The 15,573-nt window shown below is 42.6% G+C and overlaps 1 protein-coding gene and 1 long non-coding RNA gene across 2 annotated transcripts; both read right to left on the reverse strand.

Annotated features, from left to right (window-relative positions):
* Positions 1 to 1,388: 1,388 nt before the first annotated feature.
* Positions 1,389 to 6,335, reverse strand: LOC127306649 (uncharacterized). The gene is made up of 8 exons (XM_051337312.2): positions 6,054 to 6,335; positions 5,547 to 5,864; positions 4,128 to 4,667; positions 2,787 to 4,013; positions 2,374 to 2,701; positions 2,034 to 2,289; positions 1,726 to 1,942; positions 1,389 to 1,594 (listed from the first exon to the last, which is right to left on the reverse strand). Exons 2-8 carry the CDS (start codon positions 5,727 to 5,729, stop codon positions 1,577 to 1,579), a joined length of 2,769 nt encoding a protein of 922 aa, XP_051193272.1. The 5' UTR covers positions 5,730 to 5,864; positions 6,054 to 6,335; the 3' UTR covers positions 1,389 to 1,576.
* Positions 6,336 to 12,451: 6,116 nt separating this feature from the next.
* On the reverse strand, positions 12,452 to 14,603 carry LOC127306648 (uncharacterized). The gene is made up of 3 exons (XR_011747515.1): positions 14,240 to 14,603; positions 13,635 to 13,743; positions 12,452 to 13,213 (listed from the first exon to the last, which is right to left on the reverse strand). It is a non-coding gene; the product is annotated as an uncharacterized lncRNA (long non-coding RNA).
* Positions 14,604 to 15,573: the final 970 nt, after the last annotated feature.

Consider the following 15,573-nt stretch of genomic DNA (forward strand, 5'->3'; position numbering starts at 1 on the left):
AAACTTTTCCCGGTGACTTCCTCCAGCGGTGGCGGGGGGCTAAGGTAGAGGGGGTGGCTAGGATCTAGAATGCGCGAGCCAGCCATTCGGGCGACCCTAGCGTAGGGGCCCTCGAAAGAATAAAAAAATTGGATAAGTTTTGGATCTCCCAAGAGCTCTCATGTTATGTACCTGGTTTTCATTTTGATGTTTCTATAGGATCCGCTACACAGGACTCTCAGCCCACCAACCAGCCTAACCGGAGACCACACAAATTTACAAGATGTTTTGGCAAGTAGCTTACCAAAACTTTTATATTCAGGAACAGACCACAAAGGGTGTATTCGGCTACTATTCGTCTCCCCAGTGACCATGACTACCATATAATCCAATATGCAAAGAATACTCTTCTACCTGCACAAGTTGATCAGTTAACTACAATATCTTGGAGGACTTCAGTTTTTTCAGAGGATTGGCTGTCAATTATCACAAATCATGCATGATACCTATTAACACTACTGAACAAGAAGTTCTAGTTCTTGAAAAGGTTTTAGGGCATCAAGTGGGTTCCCTCCTCTTCACCTATTGGGTCTGCCTGTAGGAATTATAAGACCCAAAATCCAGGATTTAACTCCCCTAGTAGGTATAAAAAAAGGAGGCTTGCTGGCTCCTCTTTCCTAGCATGTGGTGGAAGGCTTCAGGCCTTCAGCTGATCAAATCAGTGGTCACATCAATGACAATCTATTTTTTTAGTTTCTTTATCATCCTCCAGGCATAACCAAGCAGCATAATTGTTCATTAGGCATGGAAGGTAACGGACTCCACTAAGAAATCTTTGGCTGCCTCTGCCTGTGAGATGATTAGCAAGGCCAATGTAATAGTGTGTGTTAGGTATCATGGACTTGAAGAAATACAATGAAGCATTATTGGACTTGATGGAACTTTCCTCCCGGGTCATTCGCGCAGGTCGCTCCGGGGGCTCCTAAGACCTAACAACAGAAGCCCCAAATCTTCGCCTCCCCTGTTCGCTATCATCGCCGGAAATACAATGAAGCTATTGTTCAATCGGTTGGCACAATCTGGAAACAGGGGAATGGAGCAATCTTCCAAGACATGCAATCTAGAGTTTAGCGGATGAAAAATGCACGGACATACTTATATATATAGGCTCATGGTCTGCAAGACTATCGAACAAGAGAAGTTGTGGCACTAGGGATTTAAATAGTGGGTGTCTCTAAGTCTCAGTCGACTGAGTAAGTCCCAATCGAATTACATTTGTATGTTTTAATATGGACCTAAATAAAATGCAAGCAACAGAAAATACGAATCTTCAAACAGAAACAAAATTCAACGGTGGAACACGTGACTGAGATACGTCTCAGCTAGCTAGCTGAAACTTAGCAATTCCCTTAAATAGTAGTGAAGAGAACCATCTTATTCGGGCAAACACAGAAGTCTTCCATATTAATACAATAAAGCATGTAATGCTCTGGAACTTAGAAAGAGTAACTACTCCAGTAGTAATTCCTTCATCTCGCCTGTGACGATAAGAGTGATCCGCAACCATACATCCCTAACTCCATTCGGAATTTCCTATTTACTTGTTCTTGTGTTTCTGTAAGTAAGAAACAGTAATGTCTGTAAGTTTAAGGCGCCTACTTCAAAAACCATAAGCTAGGATTAAGCTCATATTGAGCTATGTTAAGGCCTCAAATTTAGAAGCATGAGTGGCAGGTTGTTTCTTACCCCGGGGCGAGACCCGCCAATACGGAGGTTGTCCATGTTGAGCAAACTCTCCACCTCGTCCAGCTCGATGACGGCTTTGATGATTGCGCCTGAGAGGTCCTGGTCGTCGTTTGCGCTAAAGAAGCAGCCCCTCTCCTTGGCATCTGCCACTATCTTCCGCCACACCGTCTTGCTACTCACCAATGTGGTTGCGTTCCCTACTATCCAGAGACAGTGCCTGTGAAAGAAAAAAGAACCCAGAATCCCATACGCGGTTTCAGGTGACTCAAGAAACTGAACACAAAATCACACTAGGAAGCTCAACTCACTTGGCCCGTGTCAGCGCCACATTGGTACGGTTCAAGTTGTCAAGGAAGCCAACTTTTCCAGCACTGTTGCTCCGCACAGTGGAGAAGATGATGATGTCCTCCTCGGCGCCCTGGAATCCATCCACGGACCGTACCTTCACGGTGAAACTGCTGTGCATCTCGTATGTCTTCCCGAGCTTCTCCTGGATGGCACGAACCTGGCCCTTGTAGGGCGAGACAACGCCCACGCCGAGCTTGCTCCGTGTGTCAACACACTCTAAAGCAGAGATCAGTGATGAGTGAAAGCAAAAGGTATCAACCCTCATGTGCTACTAATGAACAATGAAGCTAGAGGGCATACCTTTGAACAGCCTTTGCACGATCCGGATCACCACAGCAACCTCAATGGTGTTGATAAGGCTCTTGTCGTGCTTACCCGAGCTTTCCTTCCCACCCTCAATGTTGATGAACGAGTATGAACCATACATTGGGCCAGTCAGATGCCTCCTCTCATAGTTTCTGTGCAGGACGTTCTCACCATCAGCGATCTGGTCGCCGTAAAATCTTGAGACAGGGAACTTGCTTATCCCTGGATGCATTCTGTACTGCACATCAAGAAGGTGCTTAGGATGGCCCAGAGAACTCAGCCTCTCAAACAGGCTCCTTCCAAAGTCGGCTTCCTGACATACCTGCAAGAGTAAAATTGTTGCAACTATAGATCAAGAGGCAACAAGATTCAAGGTCAACTTATAGCTCTTAAGAACATAAGATCACCTTGCTTTTGACAAGTGCAGGTAGCTGGTATTCATCTCCAATGAGAACAGCAAGACGGATCCCAGGAATCTGAAGAGGTATCAACGAGTCACACTCCTTTAACTGCGCTGCCTCGTCAACCACAAGGAGGTCAAACGGCTCAGCCTTTTGCAGGTAGTGCAAACGAGATGAGCTTGAGGCAGTGCAGAGTATGCTCTTGCTGTTCTGCAGCAAGAACTCCTCGATTGACCGCTTGTCAAAAATATCAGGTAGGTGAAAGTTGTTAGACAAGTAATTTAGCTTCTCAATGCACAGGGCTCTTGCCTGCTTAAGTTCTGAACGAACGCCATCTTGTGCATATACTACCAGGTTCTGAAACAAGCATCTGCTTTTTCCATCCGAGGTGTCACTGAACAGAGTTTGTAGCTGCTTGTCTTGTTCAGACTGCACGAGTTGACCGAGCTCTGTAAGCAAGAGCAGAACCTCTGTCATGTAACGAAAATTCTGTCTATCAGTAGCAGATCTGGGGAGATCATTGCAGAAGGTCTTGATACAGGTGCACAGATCATTCTCAATTTGTTTGTAATTACTTATGAAATAGTCCTTGAATGACATGTTATGTATGCTCTTCTTATTGAATTCCTTCTTAGCAATATCCTCCTTTGCATCCAAGTTTTTGTTCTTTGCCTTCTTAGCAAGTTCCTCCTTTTCCTTCTTAGCAAGTTCCTCGATTTGCTCAACATATGAAGCATACTGAATCAAGGGTTCCTCCAGAATTCGTATCATGGAACTCAGACAGCTAGTCCACCCTGAACCTGGCATCAGGCAGTTCTGCAGACGGCGAACACGCTTCTCCAGGAAAATCTTTGTGAGGTTCTGGTCCACGTTCATCCGATCCTCATTCCCGAACATCACAACATCACTCAGGAAACAGTTATTTCCACTGCCACTAGAGGGATCCTCGATTAGGCCGAGGACCCAGGACGCAACCTCCACTACTGCAGTGTTCGTTGGAGCGCAGGTAAGTGTTCGGTGATTCTTGATCATCATGGACCACAGGAGAGTGCTAATTGTCTTCGTCTTCCCCGTACCGGGAGGTCCCCATATCAAACGCACCGGAGAAGTATCTTGCTGCTCCATTGCTGAAACACAGTCAAGTACTGCCATCCGTTGTGACCTGTTGAGGTTGAATTTTTCAAGACAAAGTGCTCTGTCTGGCAAATGTAAAGGCAGATCTGAATTTTCTTCCTGGCCAACCAATCATCAGACAAAAATACACATTACATAAATTGAAATTGAAATATATCTAGTACTCCGTACTTGTTAGAAAAAAACATGTTAAAAGCAAATATGAGTACCTACCCTTGGAGCATACTGTACAATCTTCTCAATGATACTAGTGTTCCTAAGGCTAGCAACATGCAGGTCCAGTGCGTTCCATATACGATTGTACGTCGTCATGTTGATCAGGAACACCGCGACAAGAGGTGGAACGAGATTTTGTCTCCCACCGCGTTCCTTGGCAGGTCCACGAGACAGCCTTACGATTGCATGGCCGTTACCATCCTCTGCTTTCAGCACCGAAGCAATCACATACGGCACCTTGCTGCGTCCCAAGTCCGAGATATGTCTTGGTTTCCGATCAAAAAACACAAGTACATCAGCATCCTTGAGGGCATAAACTTCCCCCGGATCTGTGTCACGGTCAGCCTTATTGACCAAGGTACTGAATATGGACTGCTTTGAACAAAGTTCCTCAATCCGTTTCACTTCAGTGGCTGGTGCATGCTTGATACTCTCCAGCGCAGAGTACAGATCAGCCCGAGTTTCTTCAATCAGAGGTACGGTAAATGATGCCATGTACTCCTCTAGTGAAGTGAAAGTTCTTGGTACTTTCTTAACCTGAAGTAGAGATTAGTCATTATTTGATTTGTTTCCATACAAGGCAAGAGAAGCCTAGAGCACACAACACAGAAGACAGAGCTGGACTAACTGTGTACAATGAGACAGTATAACTTCAGAAGCTGTGGTACACAAAAACTGCATCACCAATTAGCATTTAGTTTTCTTGGTTGATAATCACCATGACCTTAAATTGTGGAGTTCCCAACCAATTAGTCACTGCTTAATATGAGTGCTACCTTTTCGACAAGGCTACTGGATCAAGTAATTTTTTTATATTATATGTAATTGAAATCCATGCAATTATCGACAAAAGTCTATTAGATCCAAGAAAATAATTGAAAAATAAGGTGTAGGAGATATATAAGACAAAAACTAGCTACTCCAGAAAAAATTTACATGTATTACTGAGCAAATATATTTATACTTTCCATGAATGAGTATTTAAAACATTTCAAAGATCCATATTGTGCTTAAACTGGTACATCTTACTAACCAACCCTAGTGTTCAGTTATGTTTTCTTGCGATGCATACTAGCATTTTGGCACCAAGCATTTTCGATATTTATCACCAATGTGTCTCACAATATCATATAAAAAGTGTCCTGAAAATTCAGGAAAAATATTCCAAAAACGAAGTGCAATAAGATGTCTACAACAAATCTAACCTCATGAAATATACACAATTATTTTTTGGCAACCAACATGCTTTAATAATTCAGAAGTAGAAGCGGTACGATTTGTTCATACTCTCACTTAATTTTGTGATAGTTCAAAGATCCACTGCGTGCAGCATGTGGATCATATAGTCATAGACTGATAGACCTAGGGAATCATTTTGAAAACAAACAAAAATAAACAGATAAGTGAAAGACTTGCCTTCTTCTTGAAGAGGTTCCTCTTTTGCACATCTTCAAATGACCACGAGAACATCTGCTGCTCCATCTCGCTCTGCGTCCACGTACTGTACCTGTTATCATTCGCTCGTGCCGACGTTTCGTTTCCCTGCCGCACGAGCAGGAGGTCGTCGTCGTCATCGCTGCCGTAGCTGTAGAAGCTCATCTTGCACCTCCGGGCTCCGGCGAGAGAAGTATTTGATCGGTCGCAAGCTTAGCAAATGCGTCGCTCGGATTCAGGAAGCAGCAAGGCGTCGAGGATTTAAAGGGCGCGGAAGGGAGCCGGCCAGTGCGATTCCGTCTGCAAATTAATTAACTGAGTTGGGATGCGAAGGGCCAAGCGCTTGGGGTTACTCAGCAGCCGCAGCAGTACGGGAAAACACAGAGCATTGATGAACCGATTCAAAACGTCGGATTTGTCGACTCGATTCCAACGAAAATCAACAAGTCGGATTTCGATCGCATTCGGATCCAGGCCGAGACAACTCACCATGGAACCGCGGTCAGCGCGATTGGAGGCTCGTTGCCGTCCGCTGCCGCCGCCGCGGGCCTCCCACCCTCGCCACTGCCGCGGTCCAGCACATTTTCTTCGAGCTCGTCCCGGACCGCCGTCGGCAGAGATCGCCATTGCCGCATTGAGGACCTCCCGCAAGCTCGTCCGTGGAGTTCGCAAGAGCCCGCGCGTGCCGAAGCGGAACCACCGAGCCTCCGGCCGGCTTGCCCGGACCCGGGGCGTTGACCTCAGTGGCCCGGATTGTGGAAAACTCCACCTCAACGCTTTGACTCGGGAAGTGCAAATGCCTCGATGTGGGGCGTTATTAGAACATCTCTAACAGTTAGTCGTAAAAGTGTAAAAGTGAAATTTGAAAAATTCGAGTTCAGTTTTCAAAAAACGTGTTTACGGGTCCAAAACGGCTGGCGCAGAACAGAACCTGTAAACTAAAACCGAAAAACAGAATATTCGAAAAATCATCTTCTTTTTCATGAGAACTGTCCGGCCGCTGCCTAGATCTCCCCGCGCAGGCCAACGGTCTCGCTCCCGGCTACAGCCACGAGTTTGAGATCAGACGAGAACGATCCCGCACGGCTCAATAAGGCCTTGTTTGGTTGAAGTGTATTACCGAGTAAGTGGGAGTGTTTTTTTCAAGGGGATTGGGTGAAAACACTCCTGTCACCCAAAACACTTCGTTATTGAAGAAAACAAGAGATAGAAAGGCAACGAATGAATGTATTGATAGAACTGTTCAGCCCTTTTATAGTTGCTGAACAGGCGTGTACATAGTCGGTTACAGTGTTGGTGCCTTTTCCCAAAGGACATGATGTCTCTTCTAATAGGTACGGTGCCTCTTCGGCAATGGACAAATGTTAACTGCAAGCAGTTATCCTAGGGAAATATTAACTGCTACATTAGCCTATAACTGACGCTAACTTCTAGACAGAATATTTCCTAACACTCCCCCTTGGGCATTGCTGTCTTCAAGATATTGAATTCTTCATAATGTCATGTGTCGGAAATTTTGATAGTCCTTAATCTTGAAAACTTCGAGAATCTTCAATCTTGTACTATTTGTTCTCCAAGATCCTGTTGGAAAATATAAGGAGAAATATGGAAATTTGATATACCCTTTTGGTATATTAATTGTCTCTTAAAGCCTATATGAGTGAATCCGTTGGATGACTCATAAGCAAAAGAGTACAATATATTATCAAATGATAATTAATAAGTTCAGTTTTAGGAGATTTCTCCCCCTGAACTTTGCAAATTTCGTAATCGTCTCATACCAATGCCATGAATGCATTTCTCAAATGCAGCCGTTGGTAAAGACTTAGTGAACAAATCTGCAAGATTGTCACATGATTTTGTTTGCAAAATATCAATTTCTCCATTTTTCTGTAATTCATGAGGAAAGAACAGTTTTGGAGCAATATGTTTTGTGATATTACTTTTAATATATCCCATATGCATTTGAGCAACACATGCAGCATTATCTTCATAGATAATAGTTGGTGATTCTAATGAACCTATACCGCATGAGGTCTGGATGTGATTAATCACTCTGCGAAGCCATACACACTCACGTGAAGCTTCATATAATGCAATTATTTCAGAGTGGTTAGTGGAGGTTGCTACTAAAGTCTGTTTAGTTGACTTCCATGAGATAGTGGTTCCACCATATAAAAATACAAATCCAGTTTGTGATCTAGCATTATGGGGATCAGAAAGATAGCCAGCATCAGTAAGCCAGTCAAAATCATGTCTTGATTTTTCTGATAGAACAAACCAAGATCTTTAGTACCTTGTAAATACCTGAAGATATTTTTCACTCCAGCCCAATGGCGTTTTGTTGGAGCTGCACTGTGTCTAGCCAGTAAATTTACTGCGAAGGCAATATCTGGCCTAGTACAATTAGCAAGGTACATTAGTGCTCCTATCGCACTAAGGTATGGAAACTCAGGTCCCAATACTTCTTCGTTATCATCCCTAGGTCTAAAAGGATCCTTTTCCATATCAAGGGATCTAACGACCATGGGTGTTTTGGATGGATATGATTTATCCATATTGAATTTTTCCAAAACTTTCTGAATATATGCGGGCTGATAAACGAGTATTCCTGAGGGAAGATGCTCAAGTTGTAAACCTAAGCAGAATTTGGTTTTTCCCAAATCCTTCATCTCAAACTCCGTCATTAAATGATTGTGTGCTACAGATATATATGTCGCGTTACCAATGATGTTGAGGTCATCAACATAAACTGAGATGATGCAAAATCCTTTTGAGGATTTCTTAATGAAAACGCATGGGCAATCATCATTATTTGAGTATCCTTTTTGAAGAAGGAACTCACTAAGCCGGTTATACCACATTTTACCCGACTGCTTTAAACCATAGAGTGACTTTTGTAATTTTACACAATACATGTTGCGATTTTTATTTGGATTAGGGATTTTAAGTCCATCAGGGACTTTCATATAAATATCTGCATCGAGTGACCCATATAGATATGCGGTCACTACATCCATTAACTGCATTGATAAATTCATTTGTACTGCCAATGATATTAAGTATCGAAACGTAATTCCACTCATTACAGGAGAATATGTATCGTCGTAGTCGATACCGGGTCTCTGCGTAAACCCTTGTGCTACTAGTCTCGCTTTATATCTCACCACCTCATTATTTTCGTTCCTTTTTCGAACGAAAACCCATTTAGCTCCCACAGGGAAGACTTTTTGAGGAGTAGGTATTACTTTAGAGAATACCTCTCTTTTATTAAGCGAGCGCAATTCTGCCTCAATTGCCTCCTTCCATTTAGGCCAATCTGAGCGCTTCAGGCACTCTTTCATAGATTTTGGCTCTGGATCCAGTTGAAGGGCTTTAGCAATTTTAGAGGAGAAATATGTGTCGACAATTGTAGTCTTTCTATTATATGATTCTCCCGAATCGATATAGTTTATGGAAATTTCATTAGTTTCTTCAGGCACCGTGTGATTTCCCATAACAACGGAGTCTGGTTGTTTCGATGTCCCAACAATAGAATTTGTGTGCACATTTATGCTAGGTTCTTGATGTTGAACATCATCTTGGTGTCTATCAACTTCAGGTTGATTTGCATTTACCGTCACAGATTTTCTTTGTTTCCGCGGTGGCTTTGGAGAAGCCTTTTCCCTTGAGACCAGATTTCTTCCCCTTTTATTTGCAATTGGGAGTTAAGTAGTTTTATTTGGTACCTCTACTCGTTCTGGTGCATTGACTGCAGGGATATATGATTTAGTGACACCTTTGTGATCAGTAAATGCGTCTGGCAAGTTATTTGCAAAGTGTTGCAAATCTATTATTCTCTGAACTTCAGATTCAGATTCTTTAGTACGTGGATCTAAGGATTGGATGCCTGTTACATTCCAATCTATTTCCTGGCATTCTTTGTGGTTTGTTTCTCCCCCTAATGCCGGGAAATGATCCTCATCAAAAATTGAATCAGCGTATCGGGTCAGAAACAGGTCCCCTGTTAGGGGTTCTAAATATTTTATAATTGACGGAGATTTATATCCCACATAGATTCCAATTTTTCTATGGGGTCCCATGGAGGTACGCTGCGGTGGTGATATCGGTACGTATACAGCGCAACCGAATTTTCGCAGGTGGGAAATACTTGGCTGATTGCCTCGTACTATTTGAAATGGGGAAGTTTCATGATATGCAGTTGGTCTGACTTGTATCAGATCTGCGGCGTGTAAAACCGCATGTCCCCAACAAGAGGTTGGTAAATTGCAATTCTGCAACAATGGTCTAGCAATTAATTTTACTCTTTTGATTAAAGATTCAGCCAATCCATTTTGAGTATGAACATAAGGTACAGAATGTTCTAGATAAATGCCTAAGGCCATACAATAATCATTGAATGCGCGTGAACTGAATTCAGCCGCATTATCCATTCTTATTGTTTTAATCCTGTGTTCAGGATGATTTGCTCGTAATTTGATAATTTGAGATATTAATTTGGCAAAGGCATGGTTACGTGTTGATAATAAACACACATGTGACCATCTAGTAGATGCATCAATTAGCACCATAAAGTACCTAAATGGTCCAGATAAAGGTTGTATTGGACCACATATATCTCCTTGAATTCTTTCAAGAAAATTAATTGACTCATTTTTAACTTTGAGGTAGGATGGCCTAATAATTAATTTCCCGGTAGCACATGCGGTGCATACAAAATCTGATGACTTGGGAAATCTTTTAATTGGTAAATTATGACCAATAGAATTGCTTATAATTTTTCTCATCATACCTATTCCAGGATGACCAAGGCGATCATGCCAAGTCTTGAATTTATCAAGATTTTGAAAAATTATTTTGTACGCAACATAAGGTACGGGTTTAATGTATGTAAAGTATAATCCGGAAGAAAATGAAGGGAATTTTTCAAGAGTTTGTTCCTCATATCCGTCGCTTTTTGTTAAAAGCAAATATTCTTTCTTATCCATCTTAACAGTTTTAAGATGGAAATCATTTGATCGGATATCTTTGAAACTTATAAGGGTACGTGTTGATTCAGGATACAAGAGCGCATTCTGAATTACAATAGTAGTACCCATAGGGAGTGTGAATGTGGCTCTTCCTGAACCAATTATTGCTTTGTTACTCCCAGTTATAGTCATAACATCTTCCTTTCTCTTAGTAAGAGTTTGGAAGTATTTTGTTTCCCTTAAAATTGTGTTAGTAGTAGCACTATCCACTAAACATAATTCTTCTTCCATCGGATTTTTCCCGTAAATTTCTAAAAATAGAAAGAGAATATTTTAGAATAAATTTATTTTATTCATATATTCATCAAATTACATACATAGTATATATATTACATATTCGAAATATAAATACATTACAATATTATGTCTGATTCACATAATACAATACATGTAGTCTGAAAGACTTTATTCTACTTATTGTTATACAATATATAACATATCGTAGTATTTAAATAGCTAAGTGACATCAATTGTTTAGGAGATCAATTGAGGTCTCCAAAAACATCTTGGGTGTAGTCCACAAGCATGTCTTCATCGAGGATGATGTTGTCCTTTGGCTTGAATTCTTCAATAGCACTTTGAGAAGGACTAGCTTGAGGGTTGTCTTCAATGGCATTGAAGTGAGCTTCAGCCTTATTTCCATGAACTTGCTTCCCTTTTCCTCCATACTTCATGTATAGATCCACTAGGTGCTTGGGAATACGACATTTGTTTGTACGATGATTCGCACATCCACACCTTTGACAAGTTTTAGAGTTGTCATTTTGATCATTTCTCTTGAAATGACCTTTCCCCTTAAATTGACCATTGGTCTTTTGACCATTGTTTTTCCACTTTCCCTTGAATTTTCGGAAGTTCCTCTTACGGTTTCCGAATTTATTAGTAAAATGAGCATTAGAATGTGCTTCAGGGATCGGCATGGCACCCGTTGGGCGAGCATTGTGATTTTTCATGAGAAGTTCATCATGCTTCTCGGCCTGAAGTAATGTGTATATAAGCTCAGAATACTTCGTGTATTTGTGTTGACGATATTGCTGTTGCAATATCCTCATCGAGGGATGGAAAGTGCATAAGGTTTTCTCGATTAAATCTTCATCTGAAACTTGCTTGTTGCAAAATCTCAGTTTGGAGTTAACTTTATGCACGGCAGAATTATATGCCGCAACGGACTTAAAGTCCTGGAACCTTATGAGAGACCATTCTCTCTCGGCTTCCGGCAACATAACCGCTCTTTGTTGGTCATATCTCTCCTTGAGGGAGTTCCATAAAGCTAGTGGATCCTCCTCCATCAAATATTCATTTTTTAAATCGGGATGGAGGTGGTGCCTTATGAAATGTAATGCCGCATACTTTGCCACATAGGGTATTTCTGGAGCATTTTCGGGGGGTGTGATAATCACGGGACCAAGGCCACGACCATTTAAATTTATTTTCATATCCATGGCCCATGATAGATAGTTACTTCCATCAAGTTGTAGTTCTTGGAATTCTTTTTTACTGATGTCACCCATTTTTCCTTTCTGTCTGTTCTCTCCGGCGGCCTAGTCGCTCTCGGCAGAGCGAGTGCTGATGACGTGAAGAAAACAAGAGATAGAAAGGCAACGAATGAATGTATTGATAGAACTGTTCAGCCCTTTTATAGTTGCTGAACAGGCGTGTACATAGTCGGTTACAGTGTTGGTGCCTTTTCCCAAAGGACATGATGTCTCTTCTAATAGGTATGGTGCCTCTTCGGCAATGGACAAATGTTAACTGCAAGCAGTTATCCTAGGGAAATATTAACTGCTACATTAGCCTATAACTGACGCTAACTTCTAGACAGAATATTTCCTAACAGTTACACCAAAAAACCCTTCGTCACCAATACTCTCCATTTATTCATCTGTTTGGCAGGCAGGGATAATTCTACAACCAAAAATGCAATTTACACAACAAAGCTAGGACGATCATAGTAATTCGAAAAAAAATTAAACTTTTACACTCTGGTCACAAGCACATTACATAAAATAGATGCTGGATCAGAGGCGCAGTGGCCTTGACTTCTGTCAGCTTGGGGACATAAGGTGAGGCGACTTAAAGATGGACGCGGTAGCATCGGCGAATATTAAGTCAGCAGAGGCCGGGCAAGTGGCAGTGTCATCGCTCCGCCGCGCCAACGGAGCCATGCATCATGTTGAGAAGCTGTCTCTGATGCACTTCCTGTTCCACCCAACAGAGTTTCTCCCAAACCAAGTATGTGTCTTAATCAGCATCTTAGTAAAACAACAAATCATGATGCAACCGGGAGTCCGGGACTTAAAAAGAAAGCATAGCTAACTTGAAGCACTCGGCAGCCTAACTCAATCAGGAAGCACCAAACCAAACATCCAGCAATAGTAATCATTATATCCTAGCTAAATTACAATCATGCCATGAATAAGAAATAAAAGACGGATATTATAACAGGGATGTAGACAAGTAAAGAATAAATTTCATGTTACATGGCAGTGGTGAAATGGTTACAGATACAGAAACAGGGCAAAGATGAAATGGTTTAGAAGCACGACAATAAATGATAAGGACGAATATTGTTTAGCAAAATATACCTACCTCCACTCTTCTCACAAAGGATGAAATGGACTGAAATCAACATAACATACAAATGCATCAGTGTGATAGGATGAACGAGCTAATTGAGCAAAACTATAAGCATCAATTTTTGTTTGTGAAATTCCTTCTTTTAGAACCAATTGTCTAGACCCCATCTTACAATGCAAATATATTTGGTTGTAAAACATCTGTGTGCTAAAGTGAATTTTATTTAATTGATACAAGATTTGCAAGAAACTGCATCTAACAATGCATCAGACCGTATAAGTGGCATTGCACATTAATTGTATAAGCATTCCAAATTTCATGTTTGCACAGGGTCATCCTACAGATCACAAGTTCTTATTCACAATAGCACAACTCGGCTCTGAATTCCTCACACCGTCAGATCATTGGAACCTCCATCGTTACTAGACTACAATGATGATAAGAAAAGAAATTACAAAATTACCTCTGTCATGTGTCCTGGGGAGGTGAAGCGAATAACTGGCGGATGAACGAATGGAGCGCATGCGACCACTCCATCCATCTGGAGATCTGCTAGTCTGCAGCCTCCAAGTCTGCCATTCAGCGCAGCCATAAGTTCCTTTTGATAGAGAAATGACTATGGACATTTCAGTTTTTATACACTACTTATGTTCCTTTTGATAGAGAAATGACATGCTGATTTAATTTTGCTAATTTCTACAGATGCATGCGAGGCACTTGTCCTCATGCAGAGCAGGCATAAAAAACTAGAGGCAGTTGACAAATCCAAAAGGAAGTGCAATGGAACACAAATCATATATTACTAGAGGCAATTAACAGATCCAAATGGACATGCAGTGGCATCAAGAACTAGAGGCGAACACTGTAATCATATATTACTACAGCAATTGACAGAATGACAGATCCAACAGAAATCTGAATCCGTAGCCACTAGCTCACCCTAGGCATCAAGAACTAGAGGCAACTAACAGGATCTCACGGGAGGCATCAAGAACCCTAGGTCATTCATGTAGCAGTTGTATCTAGCACTAGATAGGGAGGGGAAGGGCGAATTGAAAGAGAACTTACACGAGAGGACGGACGGCCGAAGGAGCCTACGTCGGCAGGAACCTCAGCGGCGAGGGCACCAGGTGCTGAAGCGGCGGCGGCATCAGGTTCTGAGGCGGCGGGGGCGGGTACTGAGTCAACGGCGGCGGTGGCGGATGCTGAGGCGGCGGCACAAGGTGCTGAAGGAGGCGTCGCCGGAGCTGTTACTTTCTGTTTGCGGGGCAAGGGAGCCGCCGGCGTCGCTGCGAGAGGAGATCCGGCGTCGCCGCGAGAGGAGATCCGGTGGACCGAAAAAACGCGAGGTGGGTGGAGCGTCTGGAAAACTCGTCGGGTCGACGTGTATTGCGGGGTTTACTCGGGCTGAACCCGGCCAAGACCGCCCTGCCAAACGGCTCGCTCGCGGTTTCACGTGTATAAAGTTTAGGCCGGGATAATACTCCACAAACCCGGTTAATACTCCTGTGCCAAACGAGGCCTAAGGCGTAGAACCGGCCGGCCCGGCCGGACGCGGCCACACGGCCGTGATTGCTGCTGCGCTCCGCCTTGCTCCACAAATGAAATTGATTTAGCTTTGGATTCATTGGATTGATCGCTGCAGCTCTTGGCCGCACGCCCGCGCGCGTATGTGCTAGCTGCTCTTGGCCGCGCGCGATGCATCTGCTAGCTGCTGCTCTTGGCCGCGCGTATGCAGCCCCGTTGTGTAGCCTGTCCGCCACCACGCCGCGTCATAGTCTGCTATATACGCATGTCGTACGTCTCATCTGCAGCCACCAGTTTGATCGTCGTCGCACAATTTTAGTAAAGCAGCCAGAAATCGGTGGCTAGAGGCGATTGTACGGACGGCGGCGCTGGAGAAGTCCGTTCAGTTTTCGGCCTGTAAACTACCCTTTGGTCTGTATTAGTAGGGGTCGAGTCTAAAAAATTTCGGGCCCCTGAAAAAGTTTTTCGGGCCGAGCGACGAGTTCAGTCTCTATTCTACGCCACTTTTGACCTAAACCCGTAAATCGGCCGGAAAAACGATTCCGGCGTGGTTTACGGGCTCTGCTTGAGATGCTCTTAAACAATAATATAACGTGTCTCCGAAAAAATAAAAAATCTAGAACGAATCACTTTTTGCTGAACTTTTTTGTCCGAGGTCATATTTTTAAAATTTTGACGACAAACGAACTTTTCTTCGCCGTTGATTTTATTCAATGTTAGCTTCACAAAAAAAAATTGACACGAAATGTCAGCTTCAAATTTCATCCCACAAACTCAGATATTGTTAGAAAAAACTACTACCTCGGTTCCAAAATAAGTTTGTCTTAGTTTTATCTAGATTTGAATGTATATAGTCACATTTTAGTTGTAGATAC

Source organism: Lolium perenne, chromosome 6 (genome assembly GCF_019359855.2).
Source record: "Lolium perenne isolate Kyuss_39 chromosome 6, Kyuss_2.0, whole genome shotgun sequence".
In the NCBI taxonomy this organism is placed as follows: Eukaryota; Viridiplantae; Streptophyta; class Magnoliopsida; order Poales; family Poaceae; genus Lolium; species Lolium perenne.